Consider the following 16023-nt stretch of genomic DNA (forward strand, 5'->3'; position numbering starts at 1 on the left):
TGGATTGGTTCAGATCAAATGGAAAAGTTTTGTTTTGGCCCGGGTTGATTTTGCACTGTTCCTGCCTTTCACTGTCTCAGCCCCGTGTTTCTTCTGTGGGCACTGACACCGGCAGAGCCTCCCGTCTTGCTGACCTGGCACAGCGCATCCCAGGGGCGGCCAGTGCAAGTGGAAGGGAGACGGGGGAAAAGGGGCCTAAAGCAGTTGGAGCGTAGCTCCAGCGCAGCTTCGTGGACCTCAGATTAACACTGAGCAAAGCTGAAACAACATGTCAGCCTTCTTTCAGTACACAGAAACTGCCAGATTGCAGAAGTCCTGACAGTTGACCAGCTCTAATACTTGTGTAAACGTAGTCTTTGTATCACCTTGCACTTTATCTAGTAGTCTAGCTGCTGACCACTTAATTAGGCTTTGAACACACAGACACAAAATGTTAGTGACTTAGTATTTTTTTTCTTGTTGTTAGTTAGCTGAAGTGCGGGAACGTACTATGATGGGGGGTAAGAAAGTTGTGGTGTATGCCCTAATAAAACTTAACAGGATGAGGAAGGACAAATAACTTGTGACTCTTGTCCCCGTCCTCAGAATCCTGGAAACCAAAAATTAGCTGGAGCTCACAGTGTGTCTCAATGTGGAGGCAAGGCACAGAAACAGACCATCTGATGCTTCTGGCCCCGTCTTTCTCTTGCTCTCAGAATTAAGTCATGCAGTGTGTCTAACAGTGCCCCATGTTGAGGATCTATCTCAGTGATGTGTGAGGAGATCTGTTTAAGTTTACCTCCTCAGTGCAAATTTTCAAAAATTAAGCACTTTGCTAAATAATCCTAGAAGATTTAGATTAACTCAGTTGTATTCCACAGAGAGCTCTACAATTTTACAACATGCAGTTTTAAGGCAGGTAAGGTGCAGATGATAAAGTTGTCAAGAGACAGCTGATGGGATAAGGTCTCAAATGTAACATTTCCACGTAAGTGGTGGGTCTGATTCCTGCCTGGGACAGGTTTCCTTTGAGCTCTGTTAGCTGACCTACTGTTACGCTGGACTCTGAGCAAGTTCAGGAAACCTGAAGTACAGATTTAAGGTTGAATTTGTATGGTTTTACATGTGTCAATGTAAAGTAGCATTCTGTTCAAAACAAAACCAAAACAGACACATGCACACCCCCTCAATGCAAAAAAAACCCCAAACCACCCCAAACTTGGCATGTGATTAAAATGAAGGGAGCAAGACAGGTTAAGGGGAGATAGCAGAGAGCAGGTAGTCTCTAGTGAGGCCACTCAGAGCATTCATTTCTCATAGAGCCATAGAGTTTTTTGAGGAAAGGAGATTTGCACTGGTCTTTCCATTACTTCTGGGTTTCTGAAGTCAGTAGCCACTTCTTAAAATCACCTTTACTAACCTTGATTGTCTTTCCTTGTCACTGAATTGTAAATAGTGCACTTTCCTTACCTTATTAGGAGTGCTGCAATGAAAGCTGTAATTCGTTCATGTTTGTTGAGTTGCACAAAGAGTACAGAGATGAGTGTTCTGTAGGAATGTTTATAAAATGAAGAAAGGCTTGAAAAGCGTGGGAGCAAATGAACGTGTGTCCTTATGAGCACAGAAGTGATGTGTGGTGGAAAAAACTAGAACCAAGAGCTAAGACTTCCTCACTAGCTTTCATTGATAAGCTACAGAGCATTGCTTAACCTGCTGTATTTTATTTTTAAGTTAAGGAGGAACACTCACTATTCCACTCAGTGTATCAGCCATAAACAAAACTCTTCATCATTGATCATGACCGGTAGTTAATGCCCTGCTTGTTGTTAGTCATATATCCTGAAATGAAGCCAAGGCCAATTTAACTTCCTAACAAAACAGCTATTCACTGAGTGATTTATTGGAGCTATAAACTAAAACTAACAGTTTATTATCATAACAGGTCTTTAAAAGGACAGAATTTTTCAGTGCAGCTGAACAACTGCAACAGTGTTTTGTGCCTTTCCAGAACAGGGTAATTATTAAATACTGGCACTGAAGCCAGTTCTTTTGTGAAAAGATAGAAAAGCAGAATTTTTCAAAGATACGCAGAAATATTGCTGGGCTCGTTAGATAATATTGAGGTGTGTGTTTAAGTAAGATCAGTTGGATTGAGTTAGCGCTATCTATGCACCATACAGAACACAGTGATCCAGTGCACAGATAATGATTATCCAAGATCCAGCATCAGAGGAATGGCAAGAATATTTCTGCTTTAAAAGTGTGAGGCACACATAATGTTTAGTTTAGTGAATTTGCACAATTACTTGCTGCACTTGAGGTTTTCACAAAATTCAGTAACACCACTGGTTATGAAGTATGAATATTCAATAATATTAAGATTAAACTACTTACAGAAATCTGGAAGTACATTTTTGGCAGCTTAGGTTCAGTACTAAATTATTTCATTTGGGAGGAATCCAAGAGTTCTTTAGCTAGAAAAAGGAGATAATCACTACATAATCGCACTGTGCAGATTAACAGAGAGTATTGGACAGGCCTAGTGTCCAGTGTAGCCTTGCAACAAAGTGTGAAATCCATTCCAGGTCACAGAAGAGCTCCCTAGCACCAGAGGTGATCAGCGTCTGTTTCAGTTTTACAGGGTACATTGCGTGTATTAAGTACTATCTGTTGCTAGCATTCAGTTCTGAAACCCTGGCTCCCACTTGCCAAATGAAGAGGAGAGCAGTTTCACCATTGGGGTTTTGGGTCCCGGGCAGGCTCGCTAACGTACCTTTACTTGTAATGTACAGGTTGAAGCAAGTGTGTTCTTCCTCTTCTAGATCAGTGCTCGCCAGGTGAATATTCTCCTGACGGCTTCAAACCCTGTCTGCCATGTCCCCTTGGAACATACCAGCCTGAAGCTGGGAGAGTATCCTGCTTTCCCTGCGGAGGAGGTCTAACCACAAGACATAGCAGTGCATCCTTGTTTCAGGACTGTGAGACCAAAGGTAAAGTCAAGATTTATTTGATGAACTGCATTGCTTGGAGGCAAAAGTAACTGCTGCTGCTACAAGTGGGGCATTCAAAGAAGGGTCGTTCTGCTTTCAGGGATCTCTCCTTCCAGGGTTCTCATAGTTGGCTGGCCTGGCCTGGCTGCAAGGAAACTCAATAAAGCCTCAATTCTTTTTATAACTGATTTCCCACAAGACTTGAGAAGGGGTTGGGAGATACGTGAAAGTTGGTCAGTGAAGTTGTTGATCTGTGAAGAGTCATATAAAGGAACAGAAGGGAGAAAAAGAGCCTCGGGGAAAAAAATCAAGACCAATATGCCTTATTGACATTTTGGGCTTGAGCACAGCAGCAACATGAAAATGTGAAGGAGGGAATTGCAGTCCTGGAGGGGATAAGTAAGAAAATGGTTTCTTCATGTTCGTAGTGAGAAACCGGCTTGGGTGCCTTGGGATATACCTAAAAAGCTAGCATTCAGCTTAACCCTGCAGTACCTCAGACAGCCCTCTAAATTTGATCACAGTGGAGCTGACATGCAATCAGCTCCCAAGGTTTTTCTCACAGGAGTGAAAATCGGGTGGGGATCATATCTTTAACAATGAAGGAAATTCGTTAGCATCTTAGTTATCGAAAATGTAAAAAGCTGAAAGACAGCTATGCAGTTGTCTTTGAAAATGCTGATAAAAATGTGACCATGGAGAGAGATGAAATGCTAATCAGTATAATGGTTTGCTCAATGTCTTAAAGCATGGGTAAAAGAACATCACTTATATCCAAATCGCCTGAAGAAAAAGAAAATCTACTGCCGTAGAGTAGAAATAAGGGTTAGAGATAAGGTCCTGATGCAAACATTTGGTAGTGGTTTGGATTAAGAGATCTTTCTAGTGTCAGTTAAGATATGTTTACTATTGAGAATTGCAACATAATAGAAGAATTTTGCAGTATGGTTGAAGAATTAATATTACTGGTAATACTGTGATAGCTAATAGATTTCTTCAGTGAAGAATCACTGAATCCACAAATGCTGTTGTTTCATACTTAATTTCGCAAAGTTAAAGCACTAAAAACCCACATTAAAAACCTTGGATCAAGATAAGAGGAACTGATTTCTGTTTTATTTAACATAAACAAAAACAGGTCTATAAATGAGGTTCAGTTTTCAAATTAGAGTAGAGATTAAAGGAATTTTTTGTGTTAACTGGAATGAAGAGCTCAGGGATTTGCGTGTGGAAGAGGCCACACGAGACATGGAATCACAGATGCAAGAACTATTTGGAACTTGTATCTGAAGCATTTGGATTGGGGGGTGGAGCTTGTAGGGAAGGACTCCAGGCTGAGCTAACTTACAAAGTTCAACAAGACTGAAGTTATTTGGGAGTAAGCAGAACTTAAAAGATACAGAAAAAAGGGACGGTGCAGCACAGAAAACTGCATTTGAAAGGCAAGGAAGTAAATTATTTTGATGTTGAGCTGAGAGAGGTAAACTTGCCAAATGAGGTGTAAGGAATAGAAAAAGATTTAACTTTAATTTTTTTTTAGTTCCACAAAGAAAAAGGGTGAGTTAAAAAAAGCAAGGTGGTGATGCGTTAAGAGCAAAGATAATATATGGCTGATGCTCTAGACTGCTTTCTGTCAGGTTTCAGTACAGATGATGATGGGTATAGATGCAGAATAGCTAAGCAAAATCAAATGAAAAGAAGCATGTTAGAGATGTAAGCAAAGGTGTTTGGTGTCCTGTATTCTCAGATTGCAATGAGAGAAGAAAATCTTCATGTCTGCATGCAGGGAACTAGAAAAAAAGTTGCAAGTCTGCTAGAAAGGATTTTTCCCCTATGTCTGGCTATCTTACGTCTAAAACTTCCATAAAATCTGTTATGTTTATGAAAGAGTTTGTATGTCAGAATGGGGTCTTGCTTTGGTGATGCATGGAGGTAATCTTAGCGAGCTCTGTGAGGGCTATAGCTTATGTGTCTAGTTAACATGATGATTTGCATGATGGGATGAAATAAAGTAGCAGCGGATCTGGTGGAGGCGGCTGTACCCTGAGTCATTGCCTGTTGTTGCAAGGCAATGTGTGATCATGAGAGAAGGCAGTATACCAGTTTAGTCACTAATATTGATGCAATGTGCCACCTGTGGAGGGCCAAAGTCTTTCCCTTCTGCTTGTGGTGAGCTGATCACAGAGGTATACCTAGGATGCAGCAGCAGTGCTCATGCTGCTTGGCATAAGCTGGCAAGAAAGGAAGGTTTAGTTAGTATTTCCACGTACAGTTAATCTTCTAAGTCAAATCTCAGTGGCTAGACCGTCTGTAACACACTGTTCTACTTGGTATCCTGCTTACAAAATCATGGTGGTTATACTCATTCCCTCCTGTCTTTTATTACTGCTTCCACACAGAACTGCTCTATAGTGTTGTGTTTGGGACTTCTGAACTTGCACAAAGTGACCTGATAAACTAAAATCTGTTCAATTACCTCTGCTTTATTATCCTCGTAGTTTATGAATATGGCATTTCAGTTATTGAAACTATACTAGGTCTTATAAAAATGCATAAATGCATAAAATCACTTTCTAATGTGCTACTGCCACTTTTTTAACAATACTGCTTGTTTAATTACCCTCTAGTTCAGTGTTCACCTGGCCATTTTTATAATACCACAACTCATCGGTGTATTCGCTGCACAGTTGGGACATACCAGCCTGAGTTTGGACAAAATTACTGCATTTCATGCCCTGGAAACACCACTACTGATTTTGATGGGTCAACAAATATAACACAGTGCAAAAGTAAGTATAGCAGGATAGTTTTGATGATATCTTACAAATAAAAAGATGGGGTCATTAATATTCAGAGTGGCCCTAAGGGCAAAATTTAGCTTTGCTCCAGGAAGCCTGGGGAGAAGGCAGTGGTGTTGCTTCTCTTTTGCTGCCTGTGTGCGTCTCATCCCATATGGCTTACTGAGGTGCATGAGAGACCATTTCTGCAGACTGGTTCCATCATTCTTGTTAAGGTAAGTGATGATTGTGTCTTGCCAGTTGGTGCTGGGTCACTCTGGGTCTTGCTATTAAATCTTTTCTCCCATGATATAGCAGACAGAGTTTGTGTTCTCGGCACTCTGATTTCTTTCCCTTCTATTAAAAGGAATGGAAGTTGGCTCACAAAACTGAATAGCTCTAGTAACCATTTCTTCTTAATAACAACCTTTTAAAGAGGCAATAACAAAAGGAGCCACTGTTCTAGGTTATGGTAGCTGTAGTGTGGGAAGCTGAGGGTAAATTAAAGAGGGAAAACAGAGGGCAAAGAGGTGACTCCTCAGAAGAACTTCTGGAGACACTTCTGTACACACAGACTTATATACACATACATACATAGAAATATGTTTCTGGGAACTTGTGGCCCCACAGAGTTGGGGAGCATTGGCAAAGCATCCTTCAGTGGGGTTTGCCCTCTCTTACTGCCAGCAGCGCTAATCTGTGTGGAGAAAGGGCCTGCTATACTCCCTGTTTTGTGCTGCTGCAGGCACAGTGCCTGAGCAGAGCACCTCAGACTCCAGTTTGACTTCAGCTGATACTTCTGTAAAAACGTTCTGTCTGGTACGAGCAAGTGGAGCATCCTTGCTTTGCCATTTCTATATCCTCTTACAACTGCCTTGCTGCTTGGCTGTGGCTTGGTCAATAGCACCTGCTGTGTTAACAGGGACTAGTCTGTATTTTTATGTCTCAACATTGGTTAAAACACAAAGGCAGAAACAGGCAGCAGTGTGAAGTGAAGCTGGCAAAGAGAGCTTGTAGCTACATCAGATGCAAACAGAAAAGTTTGTGTGTCTGTCACCCATGTACTATTTCTGACAGTGACTGTAGAGACAGTCTTGCATACTCTATTGCTTTTTCAGATAGGCAGTGTGGAGGTGAACTGGGAGATTACACTGGATATATTGAATCACCAAACTATCCTGGGGACTATCCTGCAAATACCGAGTGCACTTGGAATATTAACCCACCGCCAAAGCGCCGTATTCTCATTGTGGTTCCAGAAATATTTCTACCAATAGAAGATGAGTGTGGAGACTACCTGGTGATGAGAAAAAGCTGTAAGTCTGAAGTATCTACTGAGGCATATGGTATCTATCTCAGTGTGCAACACAGACTTCTCACATGCATTGCTGTTTACATAAAGTACATGTAGCCTGGCTGGCCTCTACTTAAGAGTAGAAATGTCTTTAAATGACAAATTGAGAAATCCTATTTGGTAATGTTGCTCCATAGGTTCAGGTGAAACAAGTGTGCAAGCCTATGATGTGTCAGTGAACTCCGAGAGAAATATTGTTAAGAAGGGCTGGATGGTTCAAACTAACTAGTCATGAATGATGTTAAGCAATTCTAGCCTGTGTTAGGAAAGAGGAGATGGTTGCTAGTCCCTACAGGTGCCTGATGTGTGAGTAACCAGCTTCAGTTTCTAGTATAGGCACATCCTTCAGAGGAGACTGTTTTTTAGGAAAAGCGAAAATATTCCTTGAACAAGAAGTCACTCATTGATGGCCTGCCATCCACTGATGGCCTGCCACATTTTGAGGAGTTTTCTTAACACCGGCAAGCATTTCTTGTCATGGTAGTTTAGCCTATTTTCTAATTGTTCATTAGTATAAAGCATTGTCAGATAACTGCCTATTGTGTGTTTCTTTGAAAGCTTCTTCCAACTCAGTGACCACCTATGAAACCTGTCAAACCTACGAACGCCCTATAGCTTTCACTTCTAGGTCTAAGAAGTTGTGGATCCAGTTCAAGTCAAATGAAGGGAACAGTGCCAAAGGATTCCAAGTTCCTTATGTAACGTATGATGGTAAGCGGCTGTGAGCAGCTGAGCCTACGTGGACTAGTGCAGCTGCAGCAGTGCCGAACCCCTTGTGGGCTCCTTGACCCTGCTAAGCAGCTGGGTAACCCAGTGCTCTCAGCGTCGTTATGAGACTACTTCCAGTAGCTGTTTTCATTTAAAGCTAGTTTAAGGAATTCTGCATTGCACTGCATTCTTAAGTGCCACCATATTTCCAGTCTTCCACAAACCTAAACAAAGAGCTGGAATTCTGGGCTCTGACCTGCAAAATGCAGACCTAAGAGCTGGAATCTGGGTTTTATTCATTTTTATGCCTTCCCAGTTCTGGGCTGCTTCAGGTGGCAGCAGAGTGCCCCCTGTTAGGAACTGGGCAGAGCCTAAGTGCCTCTGATTTATCATGTTGCTGCTACCATCTGTAAACTAGTACCAGATAGCAAAAAGTCTATATTGAAAAGTAGCTTGAGGAGCAAGAGTTTCACCCTCTCCTTGTCAGTCACCAGGAGTGAAACTGGAGCTGAGGCTTTGCTCTTCAGCATAAGTGATGTGAAAATAATATGGCACGTTTCTGCTCATTGTGAAGGAGTCATCCTCACTGTGGTCTGCAGAGTTTCATCAACAGTGGATAATTAATTTTTCAGGGGAGACTCTCCTTATGAGAGATTCAAAACATTTCAAGTTTTGATTGACTGGGGGTTTGCCTTTTAAGAAGGCTTCCTCTTACCTCTTTTTTGTCCTCCTTACTGTAGAAAGAAGTCAGTAACATGTTGTGGGTATTTACAGATAAATTTCTGCAGTGCAGTTGGTCTGGAGCAGGCTACTTGGTTACAGTATGCACTATGATCCTAGAAGCATTATGATTTCTTTTGCTTTTGAAAAATTGATGCTGAGCAGCTCAGCAGAGTACACAGTTTTCATAATAAACAGTATTTGTGGTTTCTTTACAGAAGAGAATTTGGAATATTTTCTGTCTGCTAATATGAGGGCCAAGTACCACTGGTTCTTTTGGGGGTAGGGCGTACATGTGTAACCAAGGGAGGTATTGAGTATGTAAGGGAAGTGAACCTGCAAATTGCTCTCTTGTGCATTCCCCATAGAGGATTACCAAGAACTAATAGAAGACATTGTTCGGGATGGTAGACTTTATGCATCTGAAAATCATCAAGAAATACTTAAGGTATATTCCTTCCACTGAACATTTTGGGTTTGATTGAAAATTAAGCTATTTTGTGCCAGTGAGGTTGCCTCCTGCTCTGCATCAGATCTGTTCCTTGGTGTACTAGACACATGCTACTTCAGGGAAGTGGGATGAATCAGCACATCCTGATTGTGCGGAGCAATGGATATGAGACCCTTTGCCCAGGGGATTAAAGGTGGATCAGACCTACTAGGGAAATCTATGGTGAAGATAGCTCCTCAAGCCTCATGTAGGCTGTGCTGGAAGGAATCAGTGGAGCAAACTGAGGGACATGGGATTTAATCTCTTGGAGAAGCACTTGGTGCTGCTACTTGTAGCCTGTAGATTAGCAAGGCCTTTTCCTCCTTAGGCGAAAAAAAATCTCTTTGTGGATTTCACTTCTCTGACCTTGGTTAGGGGACAGCTGCATGGGCAAGCTAAGTGGATGTTATCCCAAGTAAACCTTTCTTTTGCTGGATATCAGATCCAGTGTTTGGTTTTTTTGTGTTTTGTTTTGGTGGGTTTTTCATTTGCTGTTCTTGGAAGTATGAGGAGGGGAGAAATCATGGTGCCGCTAATGATAAATGTGAAAGTCCAGTGACTTCCCTGGGGCCTGAATGTCAGCCTTGCTCCACCAGTTTCTGAACCCCTGAAACATTAGTACTTGAAAAGTAAAATGCCCATAATCTTTTCTGAGTTAATCAGTCATTAAGCTTTGGTAATACTGACCCTAAGTCCTCTTTGGAATTACTGTAGAATCTGCTTTCCTTTTTCTAGGACAAGAAACTGATAAAAGCATTGTTCGACGTGTTGGCGCATCCACAGAACTACTTCAAGTACACAGCCCAAGAGTCAAGAGAGATGTTCCCAAGATCCTTCATTCGGCTGCTGCGCTCTAAAGTTTCCAGATTTTTGAGGCCTTACAAATAGTTGGCACTGTACTTAAAAAACTAAGCAGCCCTGGGCATGCACAGAGGGGTTGTGGTAGGTGGGGCTGCTTTCTGTGTTTTACACACTGGCAGAGAAACTCCAGGGTAGCTCGCCAGCTCTGTTCTTGGCAGAGTTTGGCTTCCTCAGCTAATATAAATATTTTGGTGAACAGAATTGTGATTCCTTTCCAGATAATACCTTTTGGGTACCAAGGATGCTTCATAGGTCTCTGAATTAGAGACTGCCCATAATTTCTGTAACTGAATGGTGCCGAGCAGAAGTTTGTAGAGCTCTGCCCTGTTGCTTCATCAGTAACTCTGAAAACTAATGAGGACAGACAGGCTAAGTAGTGTGGTTTGGGATGAACTCTGGGCTGCCATTAATGCATGTTACCTCAACAAAGCTGGGTTCATGTTTGGTCTCGCTGAAAATGAGAACAAGATTGATGTCTCTCTTAACTTTTGCTACGCAGGAGGTTCAGGGCTAAGATTTAAATAGTTTTAGTCCAAACCAGTGAGTCCAAGAATTGCACAAGGTCTAATTTTTCTCTGAACTGTTTGTTGTGTGAGGCATATGGAGGAATAAGCAAAGGGTTGAATATTTAGCTTGAATGCTCTGGGTCTGGATCACACTGTGTTCATGCTGATGACCTGTTGGTTTAAATGGAGTGATACCAGGGCACCACAGTAATGGAAAACAGACTCTGACCCACTGGACACTTCTGTTTTGGGCTGGCTGCAAATGTTACAACAGAAGAGATTCTTTGCTAAATCCCAGTGCGCTCTCTGTGCATAGGCCTGGGACAGCATGAGGCATTGGCTTCTCCAAGTAGTGTAAAATTCTGTCCTCTGAGCACCTGCGCTTGAACACACAAGTCCTCTTTTAAATGCAGGCTTTGCATAGATGATGCTCTTGTACATCACTGTTTAAACCTGTATAAGGTTCTTATATGAGCCTGAATCCTTATATTCCTTATCTTGTCTGAGCACCTTGCAGTGACCTTGTTGAGCAGAGAAGGGCTGCTTTCCCTGTCCTGCTGGAGAGAAGTAGATGTACAAAGATATTTCTCAACCAGACTGTGCCTACAAAAGTCGTCTATGGCAAAATGCTGTTCAAGATGCTGAAATTCTGTGTCCTTTTCCTCTGGTTGTGTTTCTTATGTGAGAGAGGGCTATTCTGAAAGGGCCTGTAGGGAGAACTATGTTGATCAAAATGTTGTCTCAGTGCTTTTCTGTCCACACTTACATTACATCACTGTCCTCTGGCCACGCAAACCGCTTTCTCAGCGTAATGTACCGTCTGGGCCTTCTGTCTTGGAAGGGAGATGGCCGCAGTGCCGCTCCTTTGGAGATGGACTTGGGACCTCTGTCTCTCGGTCACTGGCAGTGCCGAGCGGTGCAGTGGGTGCCAAACTTCCTCTGTATCCCCCCTTAGGAAAGGCACTGAAATTTCGCAGTGTAGCCAGGACAAATGCTCCCTTTCCTAGGGCGTGGAGTCAGATCTCCCCGGGTTTCATCGCACTGGTATGTGGTATTTAACTGTTGCATGTGAATAATACCACGTCCACAGTGTGACAGAGGAAACCCTCCTCATCAAGAGCCAGGGTCTGAATCTCTTCCCTACGCTGTTAGGAGCAAATAAACGCTACCAAATGCAGCCTTGCTGACGTGTCGTGCCACAGCAGCCCCGCTCTGCGGCATGGGCGGCAGTGCAGCCTGTCGTGTGGCAAGGACGCGTCTTGGCCGTGGTGTGTCGGGAGGGGCGGTGGCCTTAGGCCGCAGCCGGGGAGCAGAGCCCCTCAGGATGGGGTGGCGTGGTGCCGTGTTCCTCTTGCTGCTGCCCCGAAAGAATTGCCGCGGTCTGGGCGGAGGAGGGAAACGGCTGGTGCTGCTGCCAAGAGGGAGAGCTGTGTCCTAGCTGGCTGCGCTGGGGCTCCTGCTCCAGCTCAAGAGCTGCTCCTGGGTTTCTGTGGCAGGGTGCTGAGCACCCATTCCCGGAACGGGGCTGCCGGGCCTGCGGCAAAGGGGAGCACGCAGGCATGGGGGAGACGGGGGGAGGCAGGGGGTGAAGTAGCAGAGCAGAGGGGCAGGAGCCCGGGAGATCGTGCACTCTTGGCTGGTGTGCTTCATCCCGAACAGGGTCCCTGCTGCCTTCGTGGGGAGGGAGGACAGGGGTTATCTGGAAGAAGGCATGAGGCAGCGTGATGGGTGAGAGGAGTGGCTAAGGGATGCCCAAGCAAGGGGAAGGGTGGTGAGAAAGGCTTGCTATGTCTGTGGTGAAGTGCACTGTCGTGGTGAGATCCCAAGAAGGTATTTCAAGATAGTTTCCCTCTGGCTGCACATCCCAAGCCTCTCTACTGTTCATGGCTTCCCATGCCAGATGCAGCGTGTCAGTGAGCCGCAATGACCCACCAACCATCTCTGTGGGGCAGTGGAGCGCTTTGAAATGGGGGAGATGCTGCAGGTGTGCTCCGAGTGCATGGGTGAGTTAGAGGTCTGCTGGTGGGGCACTGGGAGGAGAGGACTGTGCTGTGCCAGCTGCTGGGCTAAGCCTGGCAGAGTGGCTTCGCTGTGGTCTGTGTGCTCTCTGCCAAGGGAAGCAAGCCAGTTCTTGCTGTACTCCCTCCCAAGAAGGCTACGGATCTGAACATTTCTGTTTCACATTGCTGAGTGACACACAAATCAGAGTGATTGGATTCAACAAGGGTTCAAGAAAACAAAAGTTGTGAAACATCCAGATGTTTTTAACTGGTGAAATTGGGCTTTCTTGCTCTGTGCATGAGTTACTGACTTGAGCTCTGGGTTGGTTGCACTGCACCTCGTGTTGTAGGCATGCTGTTCTGGCTCTGCACGGCTGCTCTGGGACCAGCATCTCGCCTTCGGTCTGTACAGTGGATCTCAGCTTTGCTTCCCCCACAGGCACAGGCCCTTTTCGTTGTTGTCTCTGGAAGGAGAGGAGTGTTATCAGTGTGGTGTATAGTCCGAGGCTGAAGAGAAAAATCTGCTCTTCCTTGAAGAAGAATCCTTTTTGCTCCACAGCCCTGTTTGTTTTCTACATAAAAAGTAAATGACTCTGAAGCACTTCTGTTACCCTTGATCTAACATTATGAATCAAAATTTCCTCTTTTACTGTAGATCCTGTGTGTGCAGTAAAAAGTGAAGAGGGGATTTTTGCCATCTTAAATACTGGGAGAAGTGATAACTGTTGCAGAACATTGTACACTTGGCATTGTATCTTCATAGTGATGGTAGTGGCTCTGTAGAAATTTTAATTTCTACTTTCTATGTGGTTGTAGACTGATGTTATTTTTTGGCAACAAATGATTCAAAGAATGTTTAACCTTATTTTGAAATAATGATTAGCGTTAACTGGATGACTTAATGTCACCTACATGAGATAAGCATAAGGATCTTTTTCATGATTGTAAATTAATGTAAAATGTTTCAGACTGTTACTCTTAATGAGAGAAATAAACCAATGAACTTTTAGTTGCATGAAAACCTTGGGTAGTATTTTTAGTTGTCTTTGCTGTGCTAAATAATAGTTTTGTGACAAAATTAATGGTTGTGTAGCGAGTTATCGCACATCAGATAGACTTTATCCTGGGAACATCTGCTTACCATAGCATTCTGTTTCATGTAATATATTATTGGCCTGCATCTGTACCCATAAAGGTATACCCACAATTCTTCATATATTTAGTGGTGCACATATTTCTGGCTAGTATAATACCAGAATTATCCTGGTATCAGCTCTAATAATTATACTAAAAATGTCTCCTGTATGACCAGCTGGAGTCAATTGGCCTGTTGTAACCAGCTGTATGAAGACAGAATAAACTATTTTAAGTACTTCAACTCCATCGTATTTTATTACTTTGTAGATTAATCTTAATTTTTTCTAAAAAAAATTTTAAAAGCCCCAAATTCTCTTGTTTAAACTTAAAAATAGTAATAAAAAAATCCCAAACAAAACAAGATGAAAAGCTGTGTTAAGACACAAGTCCCCAGAATATTTTAAAAATTACACCAGTTTCATCAGAGCTTTTTATCCACTGACTTAATTTCTTAGAAATAAAAAACAGATTTGTATTAAACTGAATGTAGCCATCCAGGTTCATTTGGTGCAGTTTTAGAAGATACAACTGTATAAGTCAGCTGTTAGCTGTAGAAAGCTGACATTAGTTTATATGGAAAAGAAAGCAAAGTAAATGACATACAGGAACATAGAGGTCATGGAAAAGTATGATGACTAGAGGCTAATCACAACAGAAAACTGTTATTCAGATATTCTTCCTGATATTGTGAATGCTGCCACCTGCTAGATTGCAGTGGTGGACGCAGGAGCGCTCAGATACCCTCCAGGACAGGGAATGTCAGTATGAACTCTCTTGTGAAATCCCAGAGCAGTGGGAGCTGAAATTCCAACTGAGACCTTTGGGTGTTTATGTAACAGAAATAAGTAATAGCGGAATATAGAGTGCAAGACTTGAAGCTTATTTAAATCCAAGGAATCAGAAGAGGTCTGATGTGGGTAAGCAGGAAGGAACAGTATTATGATAATCCTTGGAAACAGAATGCAAGGATAGTGGTCCGCAAATATTTCTGAATTAAAAAACTTAAATGCAAATGCTTATTCTGTTATGTGTATAGATGACATCCTGTAAATGCAATAGATGCTGAATGTAAAACCTGTCCCAACTAAAATGTACATTATACTCCCTGTCTTCCTTCTAATGCTGCTCCTTTCAAACTGTGTTTGTGCAAGGCTGCTGCTGGAGGAGACAAACAAGTACTTAAAGAACTTGAGCCACATGCAGGGCTGGTACAAGTAGGTTTGTTTCTAGGCATCCCTGGAACCAACCTGTCCTACAAGACATCTTGCTACTGCCCATTTAGTTTGAACAATTCTTTTGCTCATAGGCAGATTTTCACTCTCTGTTGTGGAGCTCTGCTTTCCACACTGTGTATTCTGCTGTCACTGTAGAACATGTGTGAGCAGTGATGCAAATATAGCACCTGTGGGGAAAACATAAGGAGTTAGAGTATTCAAGGGACAGATTCCACTCTCAGAAGGTAAGTTCATCTAGTTTCTCTCCAAGTCAGTGCAAATTATGTATGACATTCTGTACGTTGCTCTTTTAAACTACCTTATTAAACCACTTTAAGTGTTAAAAAAAAAAAGAAAAAAAGAATCTTTCTCTGTTTAAATATATGCTATTGCTCTGATTAAACAAATTTTGAAGAGTAATAAAGTTTTTTGAAGTCCATGAAGTAAAGCCTGTTTAGTACACAATGAAAAAAATGTCAGAAAAGATGACCTTGAAATTTTTTTCCTTATTGAACATGTCTATAAATATAGAATTCATTAAGGAAACTCCCTCATACTTGCTAGCTGCTAAACTTGATCTAATGCTACTGAAGCCTGATTTTTTTCACTGGAAAGTTTATTCAATAGGCAGTGTAGACTTACAAACCTGGATATTAATCATGTGCCATGAAATTTCCTGTGATGATTCTAGGGATCAGGAAATAAGGGGTTCATAGTTTTAAGGAGAGAAAAAGTTGCATTGGAAGCTGAAATATTCTGAAGTGGTCACTTGAGATGCAATTTGTTGTTTAGTAGTTCTTAGTTCAAGTGTTTCATGTTATACCAAGAACACTACACACACCCGTGAAAACACTTAACGTACAGAGCAAGTTTATGCTCGACTAGGTTTAGAGGAAGCTTCATCTTCTGTGCCTGAATCTAATATAGCAGTGGTAGCCTGAATGTGTTTTTTGTGCACTCTTTCCCGCTTGCTGTGCTAGAAGAAATAGAACAAAATACTAAGCATGGACAGGAGCCTTGATGTGAGTTGGATGGAGAACCTCTATCTGGAAAAAAGTTCAGGAGATGGAGAAGTGTGGAGGTATGTTAACTACACACATATATGTATGTGCGTGTGTGCCTGTATGTATTATGTATGTATTTCACTATAAGATAGCCTTGTGTGCAATGGCTGTCATGAAAAGAGAATGCAAAAAATACAGTTCTCGAGCAGAAAAAAATTGGTGAAATTTTTCAAAAGCAGCAAGCCGGCCCAGGATGTAAACCTGGGAGGAGTGAGACGCCGGG

The 16023-nt window shown here is 42.5% G+C and overlaps 1 protein-coding gene across 1 annotated transcript in view; it reads left to right on the forward strand.

The window, feature by feature from the left end:
* Positions 1 to 10590, forward strand: part of SCUBE2 (signal peptide, CUB domain, EGF-like 2) — a 41119-nt gene extending 30529 nt beyond the window's left edge. The window contains exons 17-22 of the mRNA XM_010563920.1: positions 2802 to 2969; positions 5597 to 5758; positions 6865 to 7062; positions 7659 to 7811; positions 8897 to 8976; positions 9754 to 10590. Of these exons, the coding sequence (XP_010562222.1) occupies positions 2802 to 2969; positions 5597 to 5758; positions 6865 to 7062; positions 7659 to 7811; positions 8897 to 8976; positions 9754 to 9906 (914 nt within the window). The 3' untranslated portion in view covers positions 9907 to 10590. The remainder of the gene's footprint in view (positions 1 to 2801; positions 2970 to 5596; positions 5759 to 6864; positions 7063 to 7658; positions 7812 to 8896; positions 8977 to 9753) is intronic.
* The last annotated feature ends 5433 nt before the right edge of the window (positions 10591 to 16023 follow it).

The sequence above is a fragment of the Haliaeetus leucocephalus genome, unplaced genomic scaffold (assembly GCF_000737465.1).
Source record: "Haliaeetus leucocephalus isolate CR32 unplaced genomic scaffold, Haliaeetus_leucocephalus-4.0 Scaffold173, whole genome shotgun sequence".
Lineage (NCBI taxonomy): Eukaryota > Metazoa > Chordata > Aves > Accipitriformes > Accipitridae > Haliaeetus > Haliaeetus leucocephalus.